Raw genomic sequence first — 15,807 nt, forward strand, 5'->3', positions numbered from 1 at the left:
GCATATTTTACTGTTCGGGTTTTGAATTGCATAAATAATACAGCTGTGATAATTGGCATGGATGTAGACCTTAGAAACCTGAGCTCAACTGTTTTGCTCTTCTGGTCAACCAAATTCTGAAAAAGAAGCTGTATTATATGGATGCTGACCATTGGGTCATCTACTCCATCAACAGAGCAGAGGTACACAAAGTGAGGCCCCCAGGCTGTATGTGGCCCCACAATAACCCAGGGGGAGCCCTCTGAGACCTCCACAAGTGATTATCAAATTATAATTTGAAGTAGGACGGAAGAGAAGATCTTATAAAGTATATGACCAGAGAGTATTGATACATTTTTAAAAGTTAAATACACATCAATTTCAACTTTTGATCTGGCATCACCTTATAGATATGGCCCGCTACCTACTTTTCAAAGGGTAAATGCAGCTCCAGCTCAGAAAAAAGATGTGCACCTTGATCTACACTGAGTGGATGAACCAGAATGTGCAAAAGTCTGAATCTGAAAAGTTGTATGCAAAGGAAGTGATCAAGCCCATCATAAATTTAACAAGGTGCTAGTTAAGCATTCCATGCAAGAGAGAACAAGCAATTCCAGAATAGCAAATCAGGAGGCTATCAGAAGCATCACTCCTGTGCTAACCATATCGGTTTTTGTACATTCAGAGGCAAAAGTAAACTTTTCCTGCAAAACCAGCACAGTAATACGCCTTGCTGCCCAGAGTCATTTGTTGAGATGGGCGGCCATACAAGATGAAGAAATAAATATGGTGGAGGAGGAACAAAATGCTTTTTCCCATCCTAGTAAGACTCCTTAGTACAAGAGAAATAAAAATCCTAGGCTTTTAAACCTCATTGCCAATATTTCATAGCTCGATGGCCAAGGGGGAAATCGGAGATGGTACCCAGTTAGGAGGTTAGGCAACGTTTTTTAACAAACTGTTGATCACTATGTATTTATAGCTGAAGTTTATATCTAGCTGCAGCAGCTCTCCCTAATACAGGTAAATAGCCAGCTGACCAGCAGCACTGGGATTGGGGTGTGTGTGTGTCAAAAAGTCAAGATGGTGGTCATGGCAGCGTGACTGATATCCCATTCCTTTTGTATGTGCATTTTTGTTGATGCACATATAAAAAGGAGCAGGGCTTCGTGCTGATACAACCACCAACTTGACTTTTTTACCCTCCCTACAGATGCTGCTGCACCTGACATATATTCTCTTTTCTGCAAGATGTTCTACCTCATTTGCTTATATGCATAATTATTTTTATGTGCTGGATATTCAGGATATAGCATCAAAGCTACAAAAATAGACTTAATTTCAAACAAGGATTAATTTCAAATTTAATTGTGGAAATTACATGGGAAAATGATCAGCTGTAACCTAATATATGTAAGTTTATGTTATAAACTATGTAATATGAATAAAATGTGATTCATTGTATATCTAGATCTAGGTCAGTGTATCTGAAACTTTCTGCAGTAGAGAACTACCACATAAATATTTGGAAAATGTGGGAAACGCCAAATTAAACAAACACACACCCCTACATTTTTGTCTTTAAAAGCACGGGAGTTCACATTTTTTGGCAAGTAAGGTAGTGATTATAGTTGTGTTTGTATTCCATCCCCTGCATTTTAAAAGGATTTTTAAACTAAATGTACCGAAAACATTAATTCAAAATTAAATATTAAGTACCTCATGACATAATAGCAACTTTTAGCACAAACTTACTGGTCAACAATGTACTTCAATAGAAACCTCTTGAATATTAGAGGGCTACAAATGAGTAGATCTCTAATAAAACCCCATGTTTAGATATTAACTATTGGGTTTCCAACTCATATTTTTGTTAGGTTGCTTGTGTGAGACTCTAGTCAGTAACTATACTCAAGTCCAGTTCACTATTGTCAGTTTTCTGAATTGTAGTACTGACGCTACCACTTGTATGTGTACTCACACACTTCTATGAACAAATTTTGGCCACTGATCCATTTTTGCAAATCAGCTGATGGACAGAATGCAGAGAAGCAGCGGCTGAGGTGCTTAGCAGGCTCTGAATACTCTAGTGGTGGCAAATGTGATGCGGTTATGGTGGACCACTTGGTGACCCTCCACTGGCACTGATGTTCCATAGATCAATGATCAAATTAGATAATGGTAACATCCCCAATCAAGTCAAGCTTAACTCCTGGTAATTACATGTATATGTAAATACTGTGCTCTTGGCACAGTATGAACATGTTTGTCATTATGTTCTTCTGGAATCCCCCCCCCAATTTTCCCATCTAGCCTTCAAACCCAGGATGCCCTGGTGGTCTCCCATCTAGGTTCATACCAGATCCAGCAAAGCTTTGTTTTTTTCAAGATCAGCCAAAGCTGATTAGATACTGCCATCTGCTGTGATAGCTAGCTAGCTATTTCCTTTTTTTTTTTTGCCATCCAAAGCTGTCAGCTATAAAATCCAGTTATACAAATTTACTATATTAAATGACTTATAGGAGAGAAAAAAAGAGGTGAATTCTGTTTGGGCACCTCCCCCAACTTCCATCGAACTTCAAAAAGTCTGTCTAAACAAATACTTCCTGCCATGTGAAGACAGCACATCTGAGGGCATGGAGAACATCCACAGAAATCAAATTTCAGCTGTCACAGATGAAGCTTGGAGATTATGGACCAGGGAAGCCCCAGTTATTCTGCTATGGAAATCAAAGCCTGAATGGCCCAGAACAGCTGGTTTGCCACAAACTGAAGTCAAGTACATGACCAGGTGAAGACTTCTCCTTTCAAGATGACTGTTCACCACAGCAAATAACCCTAAACTCTGCTGATTCTCCTTTCAGCAGCTCAGCTCAGGCTACAGCAATAAACCTAGATACCAGAGGCAGGGTGTAACTGAGGTATTTCCCCCTCAGCCTTGTACTTCCAGGATTAATGATCTACTACAGGTAACTAGAAAGTGGTAGTAAGAGCGCGGTCCTCTTTCTCTCTCACACACACACATTTCAGCTTTCTTTACACGGGGCGGTTTTGCCAATTCCCACATTGGTCATTCTGCTTTGCTTCATTTACCTTGAAATTTCAGGCCAGAAAGTCTCCCCTCTCCCTCCACCACCCACAACATTAAAATAAATAATAAAAAATCCCCAATGTTACAGGGCAGCTAATAATAGAAGCTCAGCTAATCCGGAAGGAAGCTGAGGGAGACAGTCAGAGGTCACTGCCATTCTGAATCTACGTCAAATAATATGTTTTACAACATCCACAGCAATCGAGCTTTCCCGTCCCCTCTACCCCTTCTGAGTCTGCTGGTATTCAGATGTATTCCCACCTCCACCCCTTTATATGGTGGTGCAATTAAAAATTAATGAATAGAAAAGCAAAACAAAGCAAAGCAACAACTACGTGCATGTGCACATAGACACGCACATACTCCAGGGGAGAAGGAAAAGCTAAGATCATGCTTTTCCTAGCCAACATACACAGACAACCACACGTACAACCCTTTTCCTCAACCCCCCCTTTCTTTTTTGCAAAGCATTGCATCCGCCTCCTTCTACCCTGTCAAGTGTACCCCCACGGAACAAAAGGCGCTAGAATTCCTTCAATGCATGGTAACAACAACAATAACAATGATGATGATGGTGGTGGTGGTGGCGGCGATGATGATGTACGTTTTAGCCCGCCTCCAACTCTTCTTCCTCCATGTCGAAACCAATCCCGCCGCTTTTTTATTTTACTCAAAGCTTGCGAAGGTTTTAGGGTGGCAATCAATGCGGGAGGGGGTGGTCCCGATTAACCCCCACAGTCTTTTTCCAGGTCTGCCAAGCCACTTCTGGCAGGCGCCCGGAGAGTTAGAAGGGGAGCCGGGGCTTGGCGGGGAGAGTGGGGGGTTTGGCCAAGGTATCCGCGAGGAGGAAAGGCTAGGTGGGGGGTCTTACCTTGATGCACCGCCACGTTACAGCCATGCCCATCACAGTAGACCAGGGGGTTTTCTGCCCAGCCGCGTTCATCAGAACAGACGCAGCAGCCGCCCACCATCTCCTTCATTCTTCCATAAGTTTCTTTTTTGCTGATTTCCCACCCCCACCCCTTGTTGTGTTACTGCTGGCACGGCTGTTTCCAAGCACGCATTTACTCTTAGTCCTTTTCTTCCTCTTCTCGATCTCGGGCCTTCTCTCCTCCCCCGACCCGCCTTGATATGTAAAAGATATGCCCCCTCACAATCCGCTATGACGGGGAAGAAGGCAGAAGGCTCGGACGCCTCCCCCCCGGACGAAAATGCCACATTGTTATTTGCAAAGGAGAGCTTGGCGGCATCGCTGGCGCTGAGCTCGGGCAGACGCGGTGGCTGGTCCCCAGGCACACCGACACACTCACCGACACCCGACGCTCACGCGCGCACACACGCACAGAACGTCGCCCTAGCTGCTAGCGGCCGAGAGCGCAGCAATTACGGCTCCGAAGTCTTAGGTTCGGGAGCAGCCGGGGCGCACGGGGGGGGCGCATTGGGGGTTATGCTGCTTTTCTCCCCCATCCCCACCCCTCGACCCGCTTTTCTGTGACCATACTGAAGGGGGGCTGCTATTTGTTTCTTTTTCCGGCTTCGTCTTCGAGGTGGGGGGAGGAGGACGGAGTTAGCATCTAAAGTACGGGAGCACTTTTTCCCCCTTTCTCTTTCTTTCTTTCTCTTTCTTTTTTCTTCTCTTGTTTATTGTCCAATATGGGGCGATGGAGCAGGAAAAAAAGAAAAGAGAAAAAAAGGAGGAGGAATATAGCACTCGCTTAAAAGCCTATTATCTAACGATTGACAGATTAAAAACGTCATCAGCGCCACCTTTTGGCCGATGCGGTGAATAAACAAATCTTAACGGGGGAGGGGAAGAGGAAAGAGCGCGTGTGGGCTTCAAAACCTGCCTAGTTTATAGCTATCAATTATAATTTATTGTTGCAACCCATAGGTTACAACATAATGTACATTTATCCCGTGTGCAATAAAACAGCAAACTGTAATTAATAAACACAATGTAAAATTATGTAAAATCTGGCTAATAGCCTTTCAAAAAATGAAACAAGTTTATAGATATCCCAAAGCAGACAAAATCTGAGGTAGCTGTATTGAATCACGAGGAAGGATTGAGGAAATTAGAGATACACTTCACTGGGACCAATCAAAATGTCAAAGAAAACTTGTAAGTAAAATATCTAGCTGAACTTTCAGTTTCAATTTGGTTTATATGCTGGCTGAGAATTTGGGAAAGTAAATTAGGCCAATATGTGGGGGGGGGGCACTGGATGAGGTGAAGGATGTGTCTTGGCATCTGGGCAGTTGTGGTAGACAAATATATGTTCCAAAACAAAATTATGTGAGAGAAAAATGGAAGTAAGAGAGTGTTAGTTCAGTCTTGTCCTGGATGTGGATTCCTCTTACGCATCTGTTTGCAGTAGAACCAAAGTGGTGGGATTTTTGTGAAGGAAGATACAAGGAGACAGGACAGCCATTTGTAAAATCTTGCATGATGAAGAGAGAGAGATTCTTCCTCCTTTCCTCACAACACTAGAATTCAGGTTGCCTGGTAAAACTAATTGAGAGGAGATTAAGAACTGGTAAAAGGAAGTACTTCTTGACACAACACATAGTTAAACAATGGAGTTTGCCAGCATCAGATTTCATTATGTTACCAGTTTAGATGGTTTTAAGAGAGGGTTAATCAAATCCATGAGGGTTGGAGTTATTGGTCACTGTTATGGGCCTTCCCCCTCTGGTGAGCTAAATGCTATCTATTGGGTTTGCAGGAAACTGTACTTTTCTCTTTTCTTTTCTTTTAGAATTTTAATCCCGCCTTTATTACTTCTATAAATAACTCAAGGCAGGGAACTTCCTCCTCCTATTTTCCCCACAACAACAACCCTGTGAGGTGAGTTGGGCTGAGAGAGAGTAACTGGCCCAAAGTCACCCAGCCGGCTTTCATGGCTAAGGTGGGACTAGAACTCACCGTCTCCTGGTTTCTAGCTGGTGCCTTGATCACTAGGCCAAACTGGCATGAAACTCGCTGCCCCCATTATAGATCCCTAGCCTGTCTACTGCTCTGGCTTACTGCTGAACTGGTGCTGTCCTGATTATGCCTGTGTAGCATGTGATAAGCAAAGTGATTGGTTGATTACTCTTGTTTTGCTGCTCCTCTAAGCATGTCACCAACCAACAAGGAAAATATCCAATAATCACAACACTGCAGTAGGAACTAGGCAAGTCTGACTGTGGGCTCTGTGCATCATCTTTATGCTCCTTCCCATGCCACTCCTCCTACACTTTGTTCTGAACTGAATAAAATAAAAAAAGATTGGAGTCACAAAGATAGTGAGTCACAGGCAGCACTTTATTTAGGATTTCCCCTTTCCTTTTCTTTCTTTCTATAGCTAACCAATGCCAACTTCCAGATACCTCATGTTTTGTTCAGGAAGCAGTTGGGAGGTGTGGGGTTAATCATATCATCCCACTACTATTCTATGTTGCCTTGCACTGAAACAGTAAGATACATAAAGTACTTACTGTGCTGTCAATTGAGCAGTGTAATGCTATTGCACAATTTTGGTAGACCACCATTTTAATTTAGTAGCTACTGATTGTTTCTATCACTCTGGAGGCTGTGAAATGGTACACTTATGTGTCATATTGTGCTATCCAAGTGGACATGTGCTTCTGACAGGAAAGCTTTTGCAGGCAGCTACAACAAGGTGGTCAGAGGAGCACAAAGGGTATCCCTGTGTCGTGCTAGAAAATATAGCTCTATTGCACTTGTGCAAATCCAAAGGAGACCAGCGCACTGTTGTGTCCAGCTCTTCGGGAAGGCAATGAGAGAATAATGGCAGCTGAAGTTGACGGAGGACTGAAGAAAAGAAGATGTGACTATCAGCTGAAATGGCCAATAAGCACCTCTCTAACCACCTGACGTCATTTCTGACTTAATGCTTGACAAAGCATAGCAGATTTTTTCACATCTTTTTGCTGTTTTGTTTATTTTTATCCCACCTTTATTATTTTTATAAATAACTCAAGGTGGCAAACATATCAAATACTCCTTCCTCCTATTTTTCCCCACAACAACAACCCTGTGAGGTGATTTGGGCTGAGAGAGAGTGACTGGTTGTTGTTGGATATTGTCAGCTTAATGGGGGAAATGCTACTTTTAACAATGGTACACCTAGGAACAACTCATGAGAATGAAGTCACAGCAGATACAGCCAAAAAAAAAAAAGGTACTGCAAGGTCATGTTTGTGCCATGGTTTGAAACAAGTGGGGAAAGGCCCTATTAATTTGGGTGGTCTGTGACAAACTCTTCTGTTCCACGCACTTATAACTATTGATGCTAGGTGCTGAACTGGTCCCCTGCATGAGGGAACAAGCCATAACTGGAGGGTAAATGTAACACCTTAAAGAAGCCCTTCCAAATCTATTTCAAGCTCCCTTTTTTGAGATTGCTATATTGGAAATGATAATTTTCAAAGAGGACAGAGTGGAGTGGAGGATGGACTCAGGCCTGCAACAAGGTCTGTGTCACCCAGGGCAAACATGGATTCCGCACCCATTTTGGTGCCCCCCCAGTGCAGCACCCGGGGCACATGCCCTGCTTGCCCACCCCCCACCCCCACCCCCACCCCCCAGTTGCGGCCCTGGATGGACTGAGCAAGAAACAGATGGAGACATACAAGCTTTCTTATTTTTGTTCAAAGTGTAATGTAACTTAATTTATTTCATGTGGTTGCAGAGTATATCTGTGAAAGCTGAAGCGCTCAAGTTAATCAGGAAGTCTTTTGCTACCTTCTTTCCACCTTCTCCATTTGGTTTTAAAGTTATCTATAGCTACTTCCTCCTCTGTATCTTCCCACCTGCCACATTTTCAATTTATTTCATGTATCTGATAATGTAAGTGATTGCTTCAGTGAACCATTACAAGACCTTGAGATAACACAGTACATAGGGTACAGTGGACAGAGTTCTGTACTAAACCTAGGAAAATCCAGTTCAAATCTCCATTCAGCCACAAAACTTATAGGGTATTTCCTTGCCTCTCTTATGTCATGAGATTTTGATGAGGATAGGATGGACTGTGTAAGCCACTTCATTCCCTTAGAAAAAAGGAAATATCTAACTGTAATGGACAGATGAATGGATATTATTAGATAATTTTAGATTTGGAGTGAATAGTCTTAAAGGGGCTGAGCTAATTTTTTTAGATAGCAATAAGTATTATTTTAAATTGTGTTGGTCCACTCCACTCCTGCTACATTTAGTGGCCTTTTTTCTTCATTCTGCTAAGTAGAGCCCTTTGATCTTTAATATAAAATCTTGTTTTGACTTGTGTGTGTGTGTGCGCACCTTCAAGTCAGTGTTGACTCCAGGTGACTGCCTGGACAAGTCCCTGCAGTTTTCTTGGCAAGGTTTTTCAGAAGTGGTTTGCCATTGCCTGCTTCCTAGGGCTGAGAGAGAGGGACTGGCCCAAGGTCATCCAGTTGGCTTTATGCCCAAGGCGACACTAGAACTCATGGTCTCCCGGATTCTAGCCTCATGCCTTAATCACTACTCCAAACTGGCACAAAAAACAAACAGACCAAAAAAAAACCACCAGATAAAGACCCTTACTGGAAATGAGGAAGAGGTGGGAAGTCTAAGTTACACCCATAGGTGTTTGAAACAAGCCACAATTATATCATTATTCATATTTGTATAATGACATCATGATGCTAAGGGCATCACTTGCCTCTCCCTACAGATGCCCAGGATTCCATCAAACCTTTGATGATGAGTAGCCATGCGTGAATCTATACCATCAATAATTACCGTGCCTCAGAAAAGAAAATTTTGCACACAGTATTTTAATTGTGTATATTAGCTCAATTCACATATGCAAATCAAAGCTCAGTGAAACCACTATCAAGTGACCAATTCTCAGGCCTATGATGGAAGAAATGATTGAATGTGGAAGCTAGAATTCTATAATTATATTTTTCCTCTATGGCAATATAAGCATGTTACGTTCCTACCATTGCGATAAACTTACTTTGGTCTTTCTAAAACTTTTTCTGCTTTTACATCAGAAAAAAGTGCTTTTCCAAATTGTCCAATAACCACAAGTTTAGGATCTTTTGTGCTGCACCTGTTCAAGCGTTACATCAAGGGACAAGAAGGCAGAAACTGCCCGCTGGGACCTGTCTCCTCTACTGCATTCCTTTGAAAGTCACACAGGCAGATGATATATAGGCTCATGCCCACCACATTGCTGGAAATACTCTTGGCTTTACTGCATGTTAGGGAGGAGGAAGTTTAAATTTTTTTTGTCTACATTCTGTGGCAAAGTTTTAAAACATAAATTTAATTTTTCTATCACTTTTTAACTTACCATTAAGTTTTAACTTTTTAAAAAATGACTAAAGCTGTATTCAACTTTTAGACAAAAGGAGGAAAAAAAAGCAGGATTCAGAAGATCAGCTTTCCATTTGGCTGCACAAAAAGACACTTGGACTTGAACTGTGAGCTTGCCTTTTGAGGGATTAAATTCCAATTTACATAATTCACCCCTGTGGTGAGGGAAGGGCATACAAAAAGAGAAAGTATGTATGGAGGGAGGGAGAGAGAGAGAGAGAAGAAAAGGACAACTGGAAAACAAGTATAGTAATATATTTGGAAATTTATATGTCCTGAGCATGGACACTATATTACAATCCTGCATAAGGGATGACACCAGTAATCTGCCATTAAAAAAAAAGATGACTTTTGTAATCTGAAGCCATTATTCAGATAGAAACTATTATTATTTCTCCCTTCATGCATACATTTCTTCTACATTATTAAACACTATTAAATGCCATTGGTGTTTGTTATTGTTTTTTTAATTATATTGTTCTTTGACCCGTATTTGACTTCTACACTGCCTTGAACCTGTGAAGTGAGGTGAGTTTATTTATTGATTAAAGTATTTAGATATTACTAGGTCAACTCTATGCAGCTCAAAAGCAAATCCCGTTGTGTTTGATAGCCAGGTCAGGGTGTATTGGATTCCACCTGTATAATCTAACTTTGACGCTACACTGAGAGTGGAGACGTACCTCAGTGTTGCACTCCTGTAGTATCCCAGGTGAAACCCGGGGCAGCAATATTCTCCCTGAGACACCCCAGTGCATTTTACTGCATTTCTCTTCCCAGACCAGCTGGAGGGGAAAATATCCCAAAGTCCTTGGATCTGGCAACTCTAAATCTAAGCCTCATCTTTAGAATGAATGAATTTGGGGTCTCTTGTTGACAGTTGCTACTAAAGGCATTGCTGGTACTAGCGTCATGTCTGTGGAGCTCTCCATGTATAGCTGGGACCTCCACAGCCATTAACGCTATCCCAGCTGGAGGTGAGGCTGTGGAGGAAACACTGACAGCTGTTAACTACTAATCACTTCAAAGGGTTAGGAGTTGATAGGAGGAAAGAAGGAGCTGAATTCTATATTGCCATCTAATTGTGGTGAATGTGCAGTTTGGATACTCATTCATTTCAACCCATTGTGTAACTTTAAGTATTCATATGTGTTTCAGGAAAGACAATACAGTACAGTAATGAAAAACTCCTAACTGGTATCTAGAATTGATACCACAGAAAACTGGCTGGGATCAGTGGGTAGAGTAGTGTCATCCTGGATCAAAAGAAGTGCCATATTTCACCAAACATCCTTGTATGCTATAACTACTTTCCCTGTAGTGGCCAGAAGAAAAATTCCAAATCTAATCAGTGTATTAGGATCTTTATTCAATCAACGCAAAGTTACAAACTTATTATTGTGTAATCTTGTGTCAGCCTAATAAGATAATTCCCTTTTAAAATAGATATGGGAAAAGTGTCCATATGTCAATTTTCAATAATATAGAACCTCATACTCAGGATTTTGCATATTCAGTTATTCAGTCATAACAATATAGACCAGATTTCATCCATGAAATCTCTTTGTTTAGTATTTCAACTCTCTAGCATCTGGCACGAACAAATTAAATCTATTCCTGATAAGGTCAACAATAGTGCTAAGGCCATTCTGTTTTTTTTTCCCCCATTAAAGGAGACAAATACATACCTGCCAACATAAAACTCCTTACATGCATATAATAACTTAAAGATCTTAGATACAATTCACTTTAGGTTTCTAACAGTGCTATTCTGGGTACCTTGTTCCATTTAAGTTCAACAATTCTCTCAGAAACTGGGGTGACCCCACTGGAGTCAAAGGTCTTCATATATCAGCTCTACTTCAGGTTTAGAGAGCCAGTTTGGTGTAATGGTTAAGGCATTAGGCTAGAAACCAGGAGACTGAGTTCTAGTCCCGCTTAGGCACAAAGCCAGCTGGGTGACCTTGGGCCAGTCATGCTCCCTGAGCCCTAGGAAGCAGGCAGTGGCAAACTGCTTCTGAAAAACCTTGCCAAGAAAACTGCAGGAACTAGTCCAGGCAGTTGCTAGGAATCAATGCTGACTCGAAAGCTAAATAATAAATGCATGCATGTATGCATACATACATACGACCACCTTCTGGTTTAAGCTTTATCTTTCCAGTGATTCTCTGCCCACCGTGAGCCTTAGTGATAATTTTTTCTCTGTCTGGAAAATTAGAATCCAGAATGTTCTGTGCCAGTGCAGCGTCTTGTGTTAAGCTCTGCTGGCCAAGAGCCATTAAGAGCTAGAGCTACAATCTGACAACGGATGTTCAATATAGCTCTTCAGGTAGATCAGAGTGACCTTGGTAACTTACACAGGAGGGATATATTGTTCACATCAGCAAAATTACCTATTTGGTATTCTTTATCCAACATACTTAGAACTTGCTTTGCCACACTTTTAATTTCTTTGCCACACTTGCTGTCCATGATACTGGAGGGAAGTTATAATGGTAACTCTTTCACAGAACGAACTTGCCCTTGTGATTTTGAGGACTCAGACTCTAGCCCATGTGTTTTTCCATGTCTTTTTTATGGTAACTTGCATCAATACCTTCATAACTGCAGTTGTTAATAGAAGTTCCACCTGTTCTGAGAATGATTTTACTTGATTGGAACTTTAACATCTCTAGAAGTGTTGCAAAATTTCTTACCACTGCCATTGTTTTACCCAATAAAATATTGTTTTTATTTCATAGTTTTATAACTAAGTTTAAAAATTGTGTTTGGTGTTGTGTTATGTATTTTTGTTTCATGAGATTTGTCACTGACTGCAATAAAGTCCCCATGCTGGCTGGGGAATTCTGGGAGTTGAAGTCCACATATCTTAAAGCTGCCAAGCTTGAGAAACATGGGCATAGTGCCTTCTAGAAGTTGGACTACAACACCTACAGTCCTATGGTATTAGTTATGTGAGCAAGTACTAATTAGAGCACAAGTCCAAAACTTCCAGAGGTACCCAATTGCCTATTCTTCCTGCATTAGGAAGGGCAGAACCAATATCCCAAGAACCTCTGTTTCTTTCTTTTTAATTTAAAGAATAATAAATTTCTGGGCCTTATGCTATGAGTCTCTTTTTGTTCATTTTTGTTTTAATTAACACCTTAAATTTTCAGATGGACAGGGTCAACCAATACAGCATGCTGTAGTCTTACATTTCCCCAAAGGAAAAACTAAACCATTCATCAAAAGAAAGAAAGGGAAGTCAAAAGTTTTGATTCCTGTTGTGATCAGAATCAGAATTCAGTCGAATACAATATAAAATAGGGCTACCAGGTTGCAAAAACCTAGATGACCACTAGATCATCTAGTAAAGAGGTACAGAAAACTTTAATAGATCTAATGTAAGGTAAAAATAAATATTATATTTTAAGTACAGATGAACCTGAACAACCATTCTTGCCATCCTTAGGCATCTGTTTTAGAGGAACAAATGTGTGTTTAATCCACTTCCACTACATTGAAACAGTGATGCTTGACTTCACCCACCATGTTAATTGCTTAAATATTTAGTTTGTTACGAATGATCAAGCAATAAATCAATTCAATGTTAAGTCCCTTACAGATCCCAAGAAAAGTCTTATTTTAAAGATGTTGAAGGAGAGGAAAAAATTGAAGTCTGCTCATGTATAAGATAGAAGTCAACAGTCTATCCTGTCAGCATTCTGTCACATTGCAGAAATCTGGGTAACAACTATGCTGAGAACATCAGGTTTGATTCTAAATGTCTTTCATTGAGTTCTATGAAGACTCAAGTACAAATCTGAACATGTGGAGACCTGTTGTGCAATAAATATTGTTCAAGGTATAACACTGGAAAACATGAGATATGTACTGTATGTGGAAAAGGGTATGAGATGGAGAAAAGACTGGATGTTTAATCCTTCCTTGCCCATCAACCTGAATGGCTCATTAAGTAGCTCTATAAATATAAAACAATACTAATAATAATTTGGTGTACTTTATGATATGTTTGGAAACATGGATTCCTATATAATATATAAGAAATAGATCACCAATGTCTTAAAAAAGTAGGTAATTCAGTAGCCACAGATAGCAATGGCTTTCTGTTCCACAAACTTTTAATGTTTTTGTTTTTAAGATGAAACTGGCATGATGTAGTGCAAAGCATCATATTTATAAGAATGTCTCCGGCCTTACATATGACTCACTGATATACTTAGAAATGAAACAAATAGTGGATGCTTTGTTTAGAAGTATACTCACCTATCTAGGAAGGCAAATGAGCATGATAGAAAGTGGGTTGGGGCAGAGGTAGAGCCAGGAACATGGAGACACTTTGTGTTTGGATAAATCGAAATTTTATGACTGGTCACGCAAGTCATGGAAATAATTTTGTGACTAAGCTAGTTCCAGAAATTGGTTGATGATTACAGTACAAGCTCCACAACAGCAATTATTTTGTGACAACACCCTAGACCTTTTTTTGAAAATCCAAAAATGCTCATGGAGGAACAGGCTATCAATAGTTAGATGCCTTGGTATTGTTTCTTTACTACCCCTAGAATCACAGGCAACACACTTTAAATACCACCTGCTGGGGAGCAACTGTAGCAGAAATCTATTCTCCTGTTCATGCTTGTGAGATTCCTATTAATACTAATATTAATACTAATATAATACATAGTAATCTGTGATATTCTATGACAAAGAATGCTGCACTAAGTGAAATTTTGGTCTGGTCCAGCAGAGGCCTTGTTATATTTTTACTGTTATTCCATCTGGCTTACTATTGTCCACTACATTGCAAGTAGCTGTTTGAGATTTAATTGGTATCCAGATGAATCTGGACTTACAAAGGATCAGCCCTGTGACATTCAACCTTTTTTATATCTTCTCAGAAGGACATTAAAGTTGACAGGACTTCCTGACATCTTTTGTACACTTCCTTAGGAATGGAAGGTTAAGGAGGGCAAAAGATTGCTTTGAAAGTCTTTAACTCTGATTCATTTACAGTATAGTGGTGATAGGTCCTTTTTCAAAAGACATTAAATTATGGTTCTTATTGTTGAAAAGAACACCAAAGTATTTCATTTGGACCAAATGATATATTACTAGGCAGATTACAGATTACATATAATTGTTTAGTGTGTATATTTACTATGTAAATAAATAAAAGGCATGTAACATAAGGTAAGGGTAAAATTGCCCTCAAATTAAGCTTGAATCCTGATTATGGACATAATCATGCAGTTTGCTTGACACCAATACAGAAGTTATTTGTTATTACTTTCTTCAAGAATATTTTTCAACTTTCCAGTCTTGCCTACAGCCCTGGTGTTCCATGATGATTTTCATCCTAAAACTGACCACCGGCCTCAATCGTTACTAGATTTCCAAGCATGAAATCAGCTGGTTGATCAGCAATGTTCACATGGGGTGTGTGTGTGTGTGTCAAGATTGGTAAGATGGTAGAGAAAGCATCAAAAAGCAAGCTCTAGCCTTTTGGCAGAGGTGGGTGATGGGGCTTGCATTGCTGTACTCTCTCCACTGTCTTCCCATTGGTTTGCTCCAGAACCCATTACCTTTCAGCCTTCCTGTCCATTCACTTGCAGCCTCATTTGTGGTGGAGGAGCCTGTGCAATCGCCTTCTTCTGGGGCTTCAAAACATCTCCACCTGGCTTGGACTACACCCGGCATTGCCTTGTACCCTAGAGGCTTACTTTCATGTCAGCCTCAAAAGTTCATTAAAATATGAATCAGTGATTACAATTTTATTTGTGAATCATGCCTTTATCCAATCTGCATGTGACTAATAGTCTAAATTGCTGTTTGTTTGAATTGGTTAGTTTGAGTATGTGTGGGAGAGTGAGAGCAAGAGAGGAAATAACACTCTGGTTACACGTGTTCCTTCTAGGAAAAAAAAGCAAGAAAAGATGGAGGGATGGGATGGGATGGGATGGATCATTGGTAAAACTGCAAACCAGTGACTGAACCTGGCATGCATCTTTTTTGGGGCAAAGTAAAAACCAGCCTCATTTCTCAGCTCCTTTTCGTTTCCTAGAATCTACTCAGCCTATGAACGTTCTCACTGACAAATTGAAACAGGAAAAGATTGATGGCTTGAAGGTGGAGTATATTTGCATCTCTCTCTACATGCACAACACTCAGAGAGTGTAATCCTAAAGCCTCAGAAAGAACATTTTGCCTCCTTGTGTGGTTTTGCAGAGTGGAGGAGGGGGAAATAAAGAGCGGATGTGGCAAAGTGATCAGGTGGTTATGAGTTGCCTATTGAAGGCTGATTAATGGAACATCAGCAAAAAGCTTTTTACCTTTTATATTTCACTAGCAAAAAATGCCCATTAACATGAATGTTGCAGGA

At 40.6% G+C, this 15,807-nt stretch overlaps 1 protein-coding gene and 1 long non-coding RNA gene across 3 annotated transcripts in view; one reads left to right on the forward strand and one right to left on the reverse strand.

Annotated features, from left to right (window-relative positions):
* The window catches only part of MLLT6 (MLLT6, PHD finger containing), a 107,829-nt gene extending 103,466 nt beyond the window's left edge, over positions 1-4,363 (reverse strand). For both annotated transcript variants that reach the window (XM_063300748.1, XM_063300747.1), the window contains exon 1: positions 3,942-4,363. In XM_063300748.1, the coding sequence (XP_063156818.1) occupies positions 3,942-4,050 (109 nt within the window). In that variant the 5' untranslated portion in view covers positions 4,051-4,363. The remainder of the gene's footprint in view (positions 1-3,941) is intronic.
* Positions 1-15,807, forward strand: part of LOC134495364 (uncharacterized) — a 74,337-nt gene that overhangs the window by 39,747 nt on the left and 18,783 nt on the right. The gene's annotated exons all lie outside the window — the stretch shown is intronic.

Source organism: Candoia aspera, chromosome 4, assembly GCF_035149785.1.
Source record: "Candoia aspera isolate rCanAsp1 chromosome 4, rCanAsp1.hap2, whole genome shotgun sequence".
Classification (NCBI taxonomy): domain Eukaryota; kingdom Metazoa; phylum Chordata; class Lepidosauria; order Squamata; family Boidae; genus Candoia; species Candoia aspera.